The 18,258-nt window shown below is 33.0% G+C and overlaps 2 protein-coding genes across 2 annotated transcripts in view; one reads left to right on the top strand and one right to left on the bottom strand.

Moving 5' to 3' along the window:
* Positions 1–18,258, top strand: part of LOC131846160 (uncharacterized) — a 128,029-nt gene that overhangs the window by 9,782 nt on the left and 99,989 nt on the right. The window lies entirely within an intron of this gene.
* LOC131846171 (uncharacterized) lies at positions 8,165–17,276 on the bottom strand. Its single transcript, XM_059195412.1, has 6 exons — positions 17,211–17,276; positions 16,172–16,326; positions 13,681–13,771; positions 12,641–12,787; positions 11,398–11,517; positions 8,165–8,395 (listed from the first exon to the last, which is right to left on the bottom strand). The coding sequence occupies exons 1-6, from the start codon at positions 17,274–17,276 to the stop codon at positions 8,165–8,167; spliced, it is 810 nt and encodes a 269-aa protein (XP_059051395.1).

Below are 18,258 nucleotides of genomic sequence, written 5' to 3'. Positions count from 1 at the left end.
AATATGACTATTCAAAAGTGCTTGTAATGAGTTTATTTGAATAAAGATTATTTCTATTATACACAAGATATTATAGTCATAGTTCTCACTATTTATCCACATTATTCAGTGTAAATGACAAAGTTTATCTCTTTTCAATTACTCCAAATTATTAAATGTAAAGTATTAAGTTTGGTTACTTTAAAGCGGTATGGCAAACCGCTAGACTACGGAGTCCGGCAATAAATTCGTAGGCCGCAGGAAATCCCTGACTGCGTTTAAGAAAATCAATTACAAATCGTCTTGGAAGGAATCTTCGAATATATCTCAATACCAAACTGGTCCCAAACATTTTTCCCAACAAATAAGCTCTAAAGATTTATGCGCGCTGACTTCGTGGGAGCCCCGGGGCGATTAAGATGCCTACGTCGCTGAGAATGGGCAGATAAAATTCCGAACACCTTATATCATGGTTGTAAGCGCTTAAAGCCTCACCAGGGATGAAGTGCGTGTACTCTGTAAAGCCACAGATAATATAGTATAACTACGTAGCAGTTTAGTTAGTTTTATTATCTCTAGTAGATAATAAAACTACACTGTTACTTTTATACTCTGTAAAGCCACAGATAATATAGTATAACTACGTAGCAGTTTAGTTAGTTTTATTATCTACTAGCTTTTACCAGCGGCTTCGCTGGCATTGAATCTATTAAATAAGTAAATTGATTGGAGTAGCGCTGAAGTAGCAAAATGTTAATATTTTATATTTTTGGTTTTTCTTTTAAATAAAAAGTATCCTATGTTCATTCTAATACCATCAAGAACATGTGTACAAAATTTGATTATGTTCGTTTCATTAGTTTTTGCGTGAAAGCGTAACATACATTCCTACTTTCACATTTATAATATTAGTACGGATGGTCGGTACAGAAACATTTGACTAATACCAAGTGGATGGAGGGTTTAAAAAAACATATTTGGTTCCATACCCACCGGTTCTTTCGATTCAGTTCTCTTTATCACCCCACTCCATTTTAATAAAACGAAAATATTTGACAACCGATTGCCGCGAAAATGAGAAAACAATGAACATTCATAAAAGAATGACAGATTCCAAATTCAAATGTACTGTTTTATTTATTTTTAATTGTAAAAGTATTTATGACCAGACTATGTATTTAGATCTAGACCGATATAAAAAATTATACTTATGAATACAAATGTTAAGAACATACGTGTCACAGATGTTTGTGACTCTTTCACGCAAAAACTACTGAACGGATTTCGACGAATCCTTACAGTAATATAGCTTATACATAAGAATAACATATGTATAGGGTATAAATTTCACGCGGGTGCATGAAACCGCAAGCACAGATAGTCTAAATATATATAACTCAAAGGTGGACTGAGTGGTGACTGAGTGATCTATCAACGCACAGCCAAACCACTGGACTGATCGTGCTGAAATTAGGCATACAGGTAGATGTTATGACGTAGGCATCCACTGAGAAAGGATTTTGATAAATTCTACCCCCAAAAGGACAAAATAGGGGATGAAAGTTTATATGAAACTTTGTCAATTTTAAACCGATCGGGCTGAGACTTTGCATGCATAAAGCTGCTATGACGTAGGCATCCTCTAAGAAAGGATTTTGATAAATTCTACCCCTAAGGGGATAAATTAACGCGAGCGAAGCCGCGGGCAAAAGCTAGTAAACTATAAGTGTGCGAAATTATATCTTCTTCCGTCTGCGTATTTTTTATTTTTGTAAAATAGTATTAATATATAGATTGGTAATATTGTTTAGTGTGATATAATACGAATTTTATACCACCATAGTCGGTCGGTCCGTACCGCTGCAATGAAATCTGTTTTATTCGAATTTCGGCAGCTCAAAGGCGAGAATGCAAGTACATCGTAAAATTTTGCCGCGTATAATATACTTTACAACTATACTTTAGTACTGCTTCTTAACCTAAAGAATCTGTTATAAAATATAGAAATAAACAGATTCTGTGTGGTTTATTAGGATTTAAACAATGAAAACAAATCAATATATTCTCATTCATATACCATTACATGTCTTATATTTATGGTCTTACTTACGATAGTCGCTGGTTCGATTCCAACTTTTCGTCGATTAAATAGAAAAATGTAATTTTTCAAAATTAGAAGCTAGAATTGCCTCCTTTTATATACATAAGTCGATTAAATTAACCACGCCGTCTAGCTACTAAAACATTACTTTATCCACTAGAACTGTTCAGGATTATTATTATTATTATGATAAGAAAAAATCTACTGTCAGTTGACTTTGTAGTCAAGTTGGAATGTAGTTTAAAGTTAAGTACTAAGAAGCGAACCTTTTTTTTAAGAATATCTAACCCTTTTTTTCAAGTAAACTTGTAAACACTAACTTTTTAAATGAAATTTGAATCACCACAACTTTATCGAAACTCGTAAAAACTTCAGTTATAAAAAAAGTTGTGGCAGTTTTTACAAATATAGTTTTTTTAACAAAGTGACACAAGAAGGGACATGGATATGTCTGTCTTTCTGTAAAATATTAGGTTGATGCATAATTATCGATAATTAAATAATTATATCAGAGAAAAGTAGAGTTTTGCTTATTATTTTTGCATAAAAATAACCTTCTCTACATATTTAAGTTTATTGTCATCACTATATAATTACATATAGAATAGAATAGAATAACATTTATTACATCACACATCACAACATAATAAAAACGATACTGACAGTTCCATATAAATTATTATATAAGATAAACGTAAGTAAAAACAATGCAATTAGAGAGTATGCATATATAAATATTCATATAAAAAAGCAATAATTGTAATCCATCACATCGAATAATCGTTCAAACATGTTTTTGTCTAAATATTATTATTATCTTATCGTTACATAGTATAAAACAAAGTTGCAGTCTCTTTCTGTCCGTCCCTATATATGCTTAAATCTTTAAAACTACTTAACGGATTTTGAAGCGGTTTTTTTTAATAGATAGAGTGATTCAAGAGGAAGGTTTATATGTATAATACATGTACACCCGAGCGAAGCCTAGACGAGTAGTAAGTTATTAATATTATAAACGCGAAAGTTTTTGAGTATGTATGATGTTATTCTGTCACGGAAAAACTAATGAACGGATTCTGATGAAACTTTACAGTAATATAGCTTACATCAGAATAACACATAGGTTATAAAGTTCACGCGGATGAAAACGCGGTGTTAAATAAAATTTGTTGAAAAAAGACGTATTTATGCATCAACCTAATATTTACAGATAGTCAAACTCCCACAGATACAAATAAGCCTCTACATTTCACATAGCCATAGAGGCTAATAAACCATAGACACGCAATGCGGTTCGTGTACGTACTTCCGAGTAACTTCCCGGGTAATTAGCTGGCCACAGTGTGCTTTCTACGACCGTACGGCCGCAAATATCTTTGGTAATACCATTACCATCTGTACAGAAATGCGTGCAATAACGTCTGATGCCTCCGTAGTCTTATCTATGGACATTTAATACCTATGTATATATATAAAAATGAATTGCTGTTCGTTAGTTTCGGACATTTAATACTTATATTAGGGGCAGTCAAGGAAAGTTGTATATATATAAAAATATTTTCTCATACGAATGTTCGTACCTGTCAAACAGGGTCGTTAGTTTCGCTAAATTCACAGTTCGAGAAATACTGAACAAAAATACTGAACAGATTTGGCTTATTTTAGTTTTGAAATATTCGGATAAGTCCCAGTTTAAATGATGGTAAAATATGAATAAATTGTTCATACAAACTGCTCGTACCTGTCAAACAGGGTTCGTTCAGAAATTTATTGCTTTACTAAATCTATCTATCTATATATATTGTTACGTCATTTAAAAATCACGTGAGTGATCGTACTAGATGAACAAAGGTACAAACAATACAATTGCAATAAAATGTAACAGCACCACTTCAAAGTGATTCAAACTCCATCGAGATCAAAGTGTTTGCAGCGTTGTAGCCCATATTATCGTTTATAACCAATAAACATGCTAGACAAGTGCAGCCTATCGTAACATTCTTTTGAAACAATTGGCAGACATTATGTTTACTGGCCAGCCTTTGGGAAATTTCGTCAAGTCTTCTCGTTATCGCCTCATTAAAACAAAGGTATATAACCATTTCTACCTGATACGACTGGTCTACCTACTCAAAGTCGATCAACGAGCTATGGAAAGATCTATGCTTGGAATTTCGCTGAGAGCTCAAAACCGAAATGAAATAATTCGCTAGAATTACTAGAAACGGGACCAAAACGTAGACACTTTGATAAGACTGGTCCACCAACTTAAAGTCGCTCAACGAAATATGGAAAGAGCTATTGGAGTTTCTCTGAGAGGCCAATTCTGAAACGAAATAATTCGCCAGTGAACTAAGGTTTTCGAATTTGCAAGTTGAAGTGGCAGCAAGGTCATACCAGTACATCCTACCCGTTATGACTTACGGAGCCAAAACGAGTACACTGACGATACGACTAGTCCAACAACTTAAAATCGCTCAACGAGCTATGCTTAGAGTTTCTCTAAGGGATCAAATACGAAATGAAGTAATTTAGCCAGAGAACTAAGGTTGACTTAGCTCTTCGAATTTGCAATTGAAGTGACAGTAGGAAAATCATACCAGTACATCCTAGTCGTTATGCTTTACGGAGCAAAAACGTGGATTTTGACGATACGACTGGGTCCACCTACTCACAGTCGCTCAAACGCTTCAAGCTCACGCTAAAGATCAATCCTTGGAGTTTCTCTGAAGGATCAAATCCGAAACGACGTAATTTCGCCAGAGAACTAAGGTTACTGACTTAGCTCTTCGAATTTGCAAGTTGAAATGGCAGTGGGCTGGTCATATTAATCGCAGAATCGATGCTCGCTGGAGTTAATGTGTTCTAGAGTGGAAACCGCGAATTGACAAACGTAGTGTCCGTATGTCGTCGCACCACCTAGCTGCGGGCGTCCTGCCCGCAGCTAGGTGGTGCGTAAAGATTGGAAGAGAAGGGCTGAAGATTAAGTTCAGTTGCGTATTTTGGAGGGCCTACGTCCAGCAAGGGACTGCATGTCGTGTTGTTGATGATGATGATGATGATGATGTGTTTTTTCTTTTTATTTACTGAGTTTCTGCTTTTGTCATGTGCTTTGTGACAGGGTCACACTGCGACTTATATTGGGTTCCCCCTTTTTTCAAAGTTCGCTACCTAGACCCATCAGGGTAAGAATTGAAGGATGATGTGTTTACTCAGGGAGTTATACTAAGCCGCATTTTTAAAAACATTCCGTCACATTCTTGTAAAAATTGAAATTGAAAACTAATTAAAAAAGGTGAATAATAGAGAGAAAAGTTATATGTTAATTATAGTGTTTTGTGTGTGCCATCTCCCTCTTCTGTGTACGGTAGTCCTATCTTGCAGGTTGTCTGTAAGAAATTGCTTATAGCGATAAAACCGCCTTTTGTTCATGATTTTCTAATTATTGTTTTATTTTTCTTATTGTATTTCTTCTATGTGCACAATAAAGAGTTTATTATTATTATTATTATTATTAGGTTAACTACATAGTCCGTAATAATTGTGCACGGGTCCATAAGTGCGTTATTGAGATGGAAAATCTCATATATCTTCAATACAATTTTTTTCATCCACTACACAATTTCAGGACGTATAAAATATGTCGTACATAATTCAAATCAGATCGGAAGTAACGCATGAACTCCATTCCATCGCCCAACTGGCTATTTGACAGCACAACAAATACGATATTTTATGTCAGAACAAACGGTATTTTCATAAAAATAACTATAGGGCCATAACCTGCGGTCGTAAATTGTTTATAATGGACTGCGTGCGCGCATACGTTACAGCTACAACGGAGCCACGAAACGAACGGTGTTTAATTAAATTTGTGGAAAAAAATAACAAACTTAAACTTTTATTATTACACGGCTAATTTTGTTTTTTCTTTATTCAAATTTTTGTTAACGATCTCTTTGTGGCAATGTGTGTTCTCGTACAATAATGAAATTCTCTTTTTATGTCAAAGACAATGTGATTATGTTTTTTTTAAAGTATGATGCAACTTATGCAACAGACATTTTTGTGACGGGAGATTTATTACGTTTTTGTTAATGTTGTAACAATGTTTTATTTTGATTTTAACTGTTTTATGCTTTTTAATTCAGGTTATATTGCATTGAGATGGAGATCGTTACATATCTCCATAAACGTAGTCATAAATGTTGATTTTTCGAAACAGTTTCATTTTCTTTGTTTCCTTTATTTGATAAAACACACGAGTCTGTAATAGACCTACATGAATAATATATTGATTGATTTATATTTAACAAAACATTTATATTTAACAAACAAAAAAAAACACTGAAGCCAAAACCATTCTCTCGTAATATGATGATGATGATGATTTATATTTAACAAAAAAATTAATAAATTTTCAATTAATACAAATTGTAATATAAAATAGAAATAATAATAAAAAAGAAATAATATGAATTACGTAACTGTCCATAAAGTTACCAGTTTCTCAAAATATCTAGAAATAGAAATAATCTTTATACAAATAAACTCATTACAAGCACTTTTGAATATTTTGATTCTACAAATTCTATCTTTATATTATAGTAAAGTAATTCAAGATGACGATGATGCCAAGAAATTATTCTGCAGTTTGGCGAGTCATTGTATAAAAATAAAGTAGATTTACCTTTATTAAATCAATAAATAATAAAAAAAAGATACAATTCAAAATTTAATACAGATCTAAATGATCTGACTTCAAATCAAATCATTGCAGACATTGTTTAAATGTATATTTCCGACTAACTCTCTGGCGATGGAAACACCGTGAATATTAACATATGTATGTAATGAAATAATAAACAATGATCATTCGCACGCCTATTTCGTGGCCCAAAATCGATACTAGGTTCAATCGATATATCTGTGTACGATTTATGGGCGATAAATTCGCTTTACAATAAAACTACACGATTGTCGGTATGCCGCAACTCTGCTTGCAACACTCAATTCTCCGAGAAGAGTAGTAGGTGTATAGGCATAAAAAGTGTGGCTATTCAAGGTATTCAAGGGAGAATTTGAAATAAGATCGTAGGAGTTCTAGCTCTAGTGTTGCCAGATGCTGATCTTCCATTTGCCCTAAATGTTGTACTTGGAGTAACGTCTGCATTAGTAGCCAGGTACAAAACACTATCGATGACGTCCATATAGTAGAAATATTTATAATCATGTTTATTATTTTACGGTCTCCGTAATCTAGCGATTAACACACCGCTCCACTTCTTCCTATGGTCGCGGATTCGATTCCTTGTCCTGTGCGATTTGTATTCATTAATATGATTGTTTATATCGGTAGTCTAGCTGTTTTTCATGTATGTTATGGATGTATTTACAAAATAATATATCTAAGTAATTGACAGTGGTCTAGTACCAATAACACATGGTCTGATTAGCTTGAGAATAGATGGCGCTTTGTGAATTGTCCAGCGGGATAATCATGTAGCTTTATTTTTATAGCATTAGGCCCGTGAACACCCGCAAAACTAGGAGAATTCCCACCTGTTCTTTTGATAGACATAAGATGTTTTTTTGAAGGTTTTAATATCGTATATTTTATTAAAGGTTTCCATATCACGTCTGTTTGGAAACACCGATTGTACTGAGTTAACTAATAAGCTGTGCTACGTTGTCGGTCTCAGACCGTCGTTCGGGAATAAACTGTTTTCTTCACCCCAAACTATCGGATCGCCGTTTGCACAAAAAAAAAAACACCATTGCTGGAAGGTGATTTCATAATGTGGTTGTGCATGGCAAAACGTTTTTGGATAAACGCACAGTGGACCACCATCATCCATCATCATCTTCCTGACGATCAGAATGGTATTTTAGTTTCTAGTAGTGAAATTCAGCAGCTGGTATAAATCCGAACAATTCCTCAGAACGCTCTCCGTATATGCGGTAGAGAATGTACTGAGATGCAATATCTCGCCGTAAAGCTTATGGGTCTGTCACAAAGACGTTGATTACCAATGATTCTGGTTGTTATATTTCATTTATTATTAAGATATTAGTATGATAACATCACTGCTGCTTATTGTTAACTATACCTAACCAAGTCGAGGGGCACGTGTCCTTGAAGGCAGGGCTGGAGTGGGCCAGATGCACGTCCAATAGCTCTGCTATGGGCAGCAGGCGGGAGGCCAGGTCTTTCAGCATATCTACCACTTGTGGGCCCACGTTCTGAGGCTTGGTAGTGAGTACATCGATGGTTCTGGACCTTATTGCGAAGTTTATAGTGTTTCTGAGGTGGTACTGAAAGAGAATCATTATTTTACTATTTATTTATTGAGGTATATTCCCAGTTGCCAAGCTTGCTTTATGGCAAAGTAACTTAGCTACGAAGTAGTATTACGGCGTGAATAATATAATAATAATAATAATAATCTCAGGACAATTTACACAACGCCATCTAGACCCAAGTTAAGCTAGCTAAAGCTTGTTCAAATTAAAATTCAAATTCAATTCAAATTCAAAAATCATTTATTCATGTAGGACATTTTAGCCGCTTATGAACGTCAAATTTTTACATTATAATTTTATTTTTTTCCCTACCGTCCAGTTCGGTATATAGATCCAATAGAGAAGAACTGGCAAGAAACTCAATTGAATTACTTTTTTTTTAAAGCCAGTTTATTTACAATGTATATTTATATAGGTGTCTATGTCTAACATTAAATGAAAATTCAGTGCATGAACAACTATTGCCATGCACACTCGTCATTCAAGTAATCGTTTAGTGAGTAATAGGCTTTGCTCAGTAAATATGATTTAACAGATGTTTTGAATTTATTTAAGGGTAATTCCAACATATCCTTTGGTATCTTATTGTAAATTTTTATACCTATTCCCATAAAAGACCTATTAACTTTTTCTAAACGATACTTGGGGACAGCAAGTTTGTCTTTAAATCTTGTATTAATATTATGAATATTGCTGTTTTTTGGAAATAAGTCAAGATTTTTATGAACATATAGGATATTTGAATATATAAATTGAGAAGCAACGGTGAGAATATTTGCCTCTTTGAATTTCTCTCTTAATGAGTCACGACTCTTCATACAGTAGATCCCTCGAACGGCACGTTTTTGTAATATGAATATATTTTTAATATCTGCTTTTCCCCATAGTAATATTCCATAAGAGAGTAAACTATGAAAATAACTAAAATAGACCAATCTAGCAGTATCAGTATCAGTGTACTGTCTAACCTTACGCACGGCAAAAGCTGCTGAACTTAGTTTCGCTGCAAGGCTTTGAATTTGTGCACCCCATTGTGTTTTATTATCTAGTGTGATTCCTAGAAAGACAGTAGATTCTATAAATTTGAGAGATTCATCATTTAATTTAATGTTGCAATTAGTATTAAAACTTTTAGACAGAGAGAAATTAACACATTTTGTTTTTTTAGCGTTTAACATAAGATTGTTAGTTGTAAACCAGTGCAGGAGACGCCGCAAAGCACTATTTACATCGTCATAATTATTAGTCATTCTATTAACTTTAAAAATCAATGAAGTATCGTCTGCAAATAATACTATGCCGCATCTATCCTGCGTTATATGTACTAGATAACTGATACAAATACATAGATATATTTTTTCGTAAATACATACATAATATACATAGAAAACACCCAGAATAATGCAAACAATCATACTACAAACATCATGAATACAAATGTTTATGTCGTTCGAGGAATCAAACCCGCAACCATTGGACGTAAAGGTGTTCTAGATCGCTAGACCACCCAGATCGTCAATATGAAATCTCTAATAATATGCCGGAACAATTTATACAACGCAATCTAGTTCCTAGCTAAGCAGAGCTTGTGTTATGGGTATTAGAGAACAGATAGATATACAGATACTTTTTAGATATTTTTTTATATAAATTTATACTTAACTATCTACTCGCTCCGGCTTCGCAGGGGTGTACATGTATCATATATGTAAACCTTCCTCTTGAATCACTCTGTCTATTAAAAAAACGGCTTCAAAATCCGTTGCGTAGTTTTAAAGATTTAAGCATACATCGGGACGGACAGACAGCGACAGCGACTATATAATGATATACATAAAAACTATCCAAATCAATACAAACGATTCCAATGGTCGCGGGTTCGACTCCTCGCACAGCACAAACATTTGTATTTATAAGTATAATAGAAAAATATTATAAAAAAAATTACATACAGTTTTCAAGTTTGGGACTAGATGGCGCTGTGTAAGTTGACTTGGGTCATTATTATATTATAGATGTATTCACTGTCTCATTTTATTTGGTAGTTTCATAAAAGAGCGCAAGGCTTACAGCATTTAGGGGCCAGTCCTAGTTAGCAAATTTTTCGCAATATTGTAAATTATAAAACTTTAGATTTAAGCTAATAAAGCAAGTTATAAAGCTTGCTTAAATTCGATTCGTGCTTCACCGATTCATACTATATTACATATCTTATATTCTGGTAAGTGGCAACAGTAATAAAAGAAAGTAAATCATAAAATATCGAAGATAGACCCATCCCGGTTGTTGGATATTCCCGCGGGGACCTTATAATATTTCAACATAAAATATAGACTGTAATAAACTGCAGTAGATTAGCTTTATTACAGAACAGATTTCTTCTTCAGCTTCACTCGTTTTATGATTATTTTTAATAAGTCCTTATCGACATTTTAATGTAATTTAATTGATCTGTTAATATATAATGATCTCGGTCGTTTTGCGGTTCAGCATACTGCTGTCGCCGATTTCTCGAACGGTACAAACATTTTGTATTCTTGAGTATGATTGTTTGTGTTGGTTTGAGTGTTTTCTATGTATATTATGTATTATATATATATGTTTCCTATGTATTTATCAGTTGTTTAGTACCTATAATATAAGCTCTGCCTAACTTGGGACTAGACGGTATGACTTATTCTGCTTTTAGTTTGTTTCGTTCTTTTATACCCTGAATTAAAATATTTTATTATTTGTTAATTATATTTTGCACTAATTACCCACTCCATACCATTGAATGGAAAAATATTGGAATCTCTTTTAAGAACTTATCCCTAGAAGAGAGTTTAATATTTTTCAAGGTGAACTGGTTTGCTCAAATTATCTCTAAATTGTTTTATCACTGCAATATATAATTGAAAAACATAGCACCTTATGCACTAGATATTCAACCTCAATTTGTATTATAGTGCGTTATATAGAAAGTTTTTCATAGTATATCTATAATTTTATGGGTAGAAATAAACGACAGTTACCTGTACAAGTAAAGCCACGCCAAGATGCACTGGTTTAACCTTTAAAGCCTTTAGTTTCCGAACCAACAGTCGTGGAGTTAGATCATCAAATTTACCGAGTTGAGCTAGAATTCTTGGTGTCTGAAGTAAAAAATACGATAATGTAAATCTTTAAGTTATTTAATAGGTGGCGGCGAATCAAGGGTACAGGTACCAAAAAATAATACAGTTTCTCTTATCTTTACTTTGTTTATCTGTCCAAATATAGTATGGAAATTATTTTATGTATTTAGTGCAATAAAGTGTATAAATAATTAAATTCTGATAGTGAACCTATATTTTTTTTAAGGTCATTAAAATATCTAAGTAAATGTCATCTAACCTCTTCAGTACACCACAATATTTTAAAATTACATCATCTGGATAGTTGTTTTTAAATTGTCATTGACTTTATTACAATAATTTAAATTATAACTTTAACATTTGAACATTATTAAGATCTATAACTAACCAATCCAGTCAAAGACTATAACTTCTATACGTGTGTGTGTCACATACATAGTAATTATGTGTAATATTTTTTTATTGATTTAATGCACAATTTTAATAAAATGTAAGTATTCTGCATTCCTTCTTTATATAAAATATAAGTGTGCGTTTCATATTCCTTCGACTGCACAAATTATTTTTGATCTATACATATAAATAAAATTGGAGTGTCTGTTTGTAATATTGAAATAACCGTTTTTTACTGCATGCATATGAATATAAATACGCAACATACACCAAAAATCCACTTATTAAAATTTTTGCCTGCCTGTCTGTTCTGTTATTTTAGAAAAATAAAGTATAATTCCACGCGGACGAAGTCGCAGGTACAGCTAGTGTATTAATATAATGATTGTACATATAAAAAAAATAACATTCTGCATTTCTTCTCTAAATAAACTTTATGTGTTCTCATATTCTTCCTTTCGCATATTATTAGTACAAAGGGGTACAAAGATTTTCTTTAACGTATTATGCATTATGCATAATTAAAAAAAATTGTTTTATGCACTCCTTCTCTATATAAACTATAATTATGCGAAATTTCATACTCCTTCATCTGCGGAATTTTCATAAAAAGTGGCACAAAGATTTTTCTTCACGTTATGCATAATTTAAAAAAAAAGTAGCTTCCTGCATTTCTATATAAATTTTATGTGTGCCAAATTTCTCTATCATTTTTCATTAAAATAATGATACTGTCGGCAGTACTTACAGTGAACATGATATCATAGAGTCTGGCGCATGCGTGGAATACTTGCACGTCGGCCATTTGGTCGTGCATGTCCCGACTTTCGACCGACATGTAATACCGATGAGCTAGGTCGATGCGACTGGCTGCACTTGTATTACGAGGAAGGTCCTGAAAGAATACAGTAAATATCATTACTAGAACATTCAGGACTCTACTACTCTGCAAATTTACTACAATTATTTTTTTTCTTTAATTATTAGTAATATCCCTATTCTCCTATCCCTATCCCTATTATTAGTAATATCCATAATAGTTAAAGCACTTTTTTTAAATATTAATCATATTCTTCGACAATTTATACATCGCCATCTAGTCTCATGCTAGCAGTGCTTGTGTTGTGGTCCTAGACAACTAATAACTTAAATATGTTTTTCAATCGTTCATAATTTACCTAAGAGTAGGGAAAGAGGATTCATAATGATGTGGACTCTTGACCCAATTGCTAGCAATAGCAAACTGTTATAAAAATATGTATATGTTTTGTATGTAACACAAGAAAACACTCAGAGCAATACAAACAATCATACACGAGAAAATGATTGTACTGTGCGAGGACTCGAACACGCAACCATCGGAAGTAAGGCAGTGTGCTAAACCGCTAGACCACCGAGGTTGTCTTAAATATCATTACCTAACATTTCAAACACTAAAATTCAAATTCAATTACAACATTTGTTTGCTATTTATTATTTTATTTTACTTGATATAGCGTTGTTTAAGAGGTGTAGCTTTAGCGTTCAATTTACATGTTTTCATTGTATCTATTTTAATATTACTCTATATTTTTATATAAATAATATAGTCCCGTACAATATGAGTCCATATTACATAGTTGTAATTAAACTAAACAATTGTACTCATGAGTACAAATTTTTGTACCGTGCAAGAAATCGAATCCACAACCATCAGAAGTAAGGTGGTAGGCTATACCGTTAGACAAGCGAGGTCATCAAAACCGTTATTTGAATTTGTATTGCGATTAATTAAAATAATCGACTTACCTTTGCAATGTCTATCAACTTCATAATGAGGGAGGAGTATATACGCCGGCTGATGGCATCTGTGCGTCTAGACCTATAGTTGTCCACCTCCCTGTACATGAAATATTACATATATCTGAATGAATTAGGTATTATTTTGAGGAAGTCCATTTCACTACTTAATGGATTATTTTACCCTAATTCCGCTACAATATTGTAGTGGAATAAAAAAAAAATATATAAATCCATTAAGTAATAGGTTTAGTTAACAAAGATTAACGTTCCGCACCAAATACTTTGTTAGAATGTCTTTCTTCCTACCTACCATCCTATTCCTAATTTCACACATTTCAAAGTGGAAGTGTGGGCAGATGACGCTGCTGATTCGCAAGCATAACACAGTGGCGCCCCCAATCAACTGTCTTACGATAATGGCGACAACCGAAAATTTAATACATTAATAAAACTATAATTAAAAATAAATGACATAAGGTTATAATAGAACATTATGGAAGTGAGAATATACAAGGTCAAATGTATCACACTATTTTGTGAAATTTCAGAACATCCTAGGGCTATGTTAAGTCATTCAACATCCCGGGTACATTATTTAGCAATCTATTAATTGCAATTATCGACATTTCCTGACCTCCAAAAATTACGTTAAAGTTTAGATTGACATTTAATTAATGAGAGAGACATAATAATAGTCGAGTTTGCTGTCAGTTCTTCTCGACTGACATCGTAGTCAAAACTGGACGGTAGAGTTAAAAAAATAAGGTTAATGTGGATGGTACCTATTTCCGTATTGATTTATAAAATGGTATGTACAGTAGATAAAAGAAAATATAAAAATCATGATTGATGAAATATAGAAATCGTGATTAAAATGTCCGACATAAACGAATAACTGTTGAATTTGAATTAGAACATCAAGAAAAGGTTTAGAAGTCACTGCAAGGTTATTAGATAATTTGAACATAGAAATAAATTTTATTCAAACAAACTTAAAATGACAATTTTTGAATAGACATGAAACTCTTTCCCAGCGTTAGTGTTTCTTGCCTCTTACAACATGGGGTCTCTCACGTCAAGAGTGAAGGGAACTGTTTGAGGTTACTGTAACAGCTTAGACCGCATCATCACTTAACATCAGTTTCGATTCGGTTCAAACGCACTCGAATTTCGTAATAAAATTCAAAAACTATGCATTTGTTCATGTAGGACTTTGTAGCCGCATATGAACGTCAAATTTACAGATTATAATTTTAATTTTTTCCCTACCGTCCATAAAATAATAAAAATTAACTCTTGAAATATATCATAAGAAAAAGTAATAAAACTTACTGAGTCTTTCATTAATTCACAACTATTGTAAGGGGAATGTAAAATTAAAACAAGATAAAAGAAACTATTTTATATCACCTAGGAGATTTGTCAGATGGCAACACAAAAGCCTGAACAGTCATTTAAGTGGGTAACATTAACGAACTTTTCGTTTTTACTTGAATTACAGACATTTGCGTCTCCATGAAAAGAGAATGTTTTATATAAGAACACTTTAATACGGAGAGTTTACTGAAGAAGTATTATAGGTGAGTTTATAATAATAATAGATTTTCACGATTGTTGTTCCAGATGGAGATTTTTTTTTAATAATAATAATAGTCTCAGGACAATTTACGCAGTGCCATCTATACCCAAGTTAAGCTAGCTAAATCTTGTGTTATAGTTACCAGATAACTGATACAAATACATAGTTTTTTTTTGTAAATACAAAAATATATACATAGAAAATACCCAGACCGATACAAACAATCATACTCATGAATACAAATATTTGTACCGTACGGGGAATCGAACCCACGGTCATTAAAAGGCGGTGTGCTAAACACCTAGATCACTGAGGCCGTTAATGGATGATAATGGAATGGTGCACCCGCCTGCGCTAACGGTAAACCAGTGGAGGATGATAAGATGGGCATGAGGTTAGGTCGAAATACGACTATAATTAATTTTAATTATAAGTCTAAACATTATTAGAGTTTTATTGTCAAAGATTATAATACTATAATCACAGGCACAGATATTAAACAAAAGAGTTTATTTGCGTGCGTATGTTAAATACATGGTAGAGTGTACCTAATGTTTTTGTATTTTTTATACATAATTTTTTAAAAAATATTACCATTCTGCATTTCCTTTCTATACAAACTATAAATGTGTGAAATTTCACACTTCATCCGCGTGATAATATTCGTAAAAAGGGGTACAAAGTTTTTATTTCACGTATTAATGTATATATTTTTAAAACGCCTTTTTGAATGTACTTGAATGTTATGTTTTTATTGAATTATTGTATTTTTTATACATAGTTTTAAAAAAACTCTCTCCTCTATACAAACTATAAATGTGCTAAATTTCATACCTCCTCAATCCGCGAATTTTTGTAAAAAAGGGTACAAAGTTTTTGTTTCACGTATTCATATATATATACATATATTTAACATGCCTTTTAACGATGTATTTGATGACGAGCGACATGGTGCGATTGAGGTATATCTGGTTATCCTTCTTCAGGTCGAATAGCAATTCCTCGTCGAATCTGGTGTCCTGCAACGCTTCTACAATAGCTTTGGCCAGATGCCGGTTCTCTTGGAAATGTTTCTGAGCAAATAAAAGGGTATTTAGGTTAGGTTAAATAAATTATGAACAACTAGGTAACTGACTGATTTTGTTTATTTTAGTTTAGATAAATGATAGTCTTTTATTTATAATAATAAGCTATAGGAGTAAGAGAGAAAGAAACGTAAACAATAATACTTGGGGTTCTTTCATAATACACATGTTTTTTATTTTTTCTTCTTCTAATTGACGGCCTGCGTGGTCTATCGCTTTATTTCCGATGGTCGTGGGTTCGATTCCACGCATGGTATAAATACGAGTATTTATATTCACGAGTTTGATTGTTTGTATTTCTCTGGGTGTTTTCTATGTATTTATTATGTATGTTATGTATGTTTCCAAAAAAAGTATATCTAAGTATTTATATCAGTTGTCTAGTATACATAACATGCGTTTTGTTTAGCTTGGGACTAGATGGCGCTTTGTTAATTGTCCTGAGTTATTATTATTATTAATAATTTACGCAGGAGCATTAAGGGTAGACGTACCTGCTTTGTATCATAGATATATCATAATATATCATAGAGATAGATAGACAAAAAAACTACTGTAATATTAATACCAGTAGCCATTGTAGACAGTTCTTTCAAATGAAGTTTCAACGTCCCCTCATTTTTGCATATCTTTTATTAGACATAAAACTCTTCCATAATTTTATAAAGCGCAATAAAATGGGAATTCGAGTTGTTAACTACAGCACAAGTGCGGCGGACAATAAGTATTTCACATATATCCCATACAAACGGAATGCTGCTTCATTCCGCGCTGATTTTTTTTCCGCTGCACGTCCGCCTCGTTGGGTGTATTCAGAATTGTTCCAAATACACGCTAGGACAATAAAAGCGGTACAAAACAATTACAATCACCTCTTGGACATTAGCGCAGACAGTTTGCAGCAAGAAAACTAAAATGAACATCTCGCGCGCCTCCATTCCCGCTGACAATATTCACTTTAACTGCCTATACACATTTTATTTTTAAAGCCAAACCGTATCTTTGTCGGACACAGGGAATTCTCAACGAATTTGCCGTTTTAAAATTCCGCAGCGGGAATTCGAACCGCAACTGTGGCCCGTTGCCCGCCTTAAAAATGTATTTTAACTGTCACGGTTTTAAAAAGTTTTTAAAGTGATCCCCGGGAAATAAAACGTATGCATTTACATGAAAAAGGCGTAAAACAGTGATACGGGATTATTCTGTGAACAAATAGCTAAATTGTTTTTTTTTCGGCACTCAGTCGGATTGTGGGCGTGATGTTAAAGGATTTGTTACAAAGCTTGTGAAATTATTTCTGGTCTTATTTGGTGTGGATTTATGAGCTGCATAGTACATATGTAACTGATTTATGATTTTTTATTTTTTATTTATTTCTCCTCACAAACATGATGGCGACAATACATGTAGCATTTTTTATAGTAAAATACTTAAATTTATTATTTTAATCGATTTGCTGTGAGGAGCTGGTGTCTGAGATAGCATAACCTGTAATACAAATCACCAGTTGATATAAGTTAAACAAATTATGATGCTTTATTATAATTATATTTATTATACTACATAAATAAATTATAATTATACAACGTTTAGACGAAAAAAATAGTAGGCAAATTAATGTAACTGTAGTTAGACTTTGCATCGTACTTGTGTATTTTACCGAATATACAATGGACTGTGTTTTGAAGAATTGTTCGATATGTCACGACTAACTTTTACCATCACACCGCTCACCATCGATAGGGAATTCATCCCCACACGCTGGAACCTAAGTGGTCTCGGTCAGTGCTGTTTCAGAGGAGCTTTCTCCTGCGTATGATTATATTGTGCAATAAACCACTTCTCGAGGTTTCCTAAAGAGACTATAGCATGTGGTTTTTCATAGTTAATGTTTCTTAAGGGTCCGCTACGCGCACGTGA

Source organism: Achroia grisella, unplaced genomic scaffold (assembly GCF_030625045.1).
Source record: "Achroia grisella isolate CSIRO2021 unplaced genomic scaffold, CSIRO_AGI_Agris_v1 utg503, whole genome shotgun sequence".
Classification (NCBI taxonomy): domain Eukaryota; kingdom Metazoa; phylum Arthropoda; class Insecta; order Lepidoptera; family Pyralidae; genus Achroia; species Achroia grisella.
The sequence above is the reverse complement of the archived record's forward strand: the minus strand, read 5'-3'. Positions and strand labels throughout refer to the sequence as shown.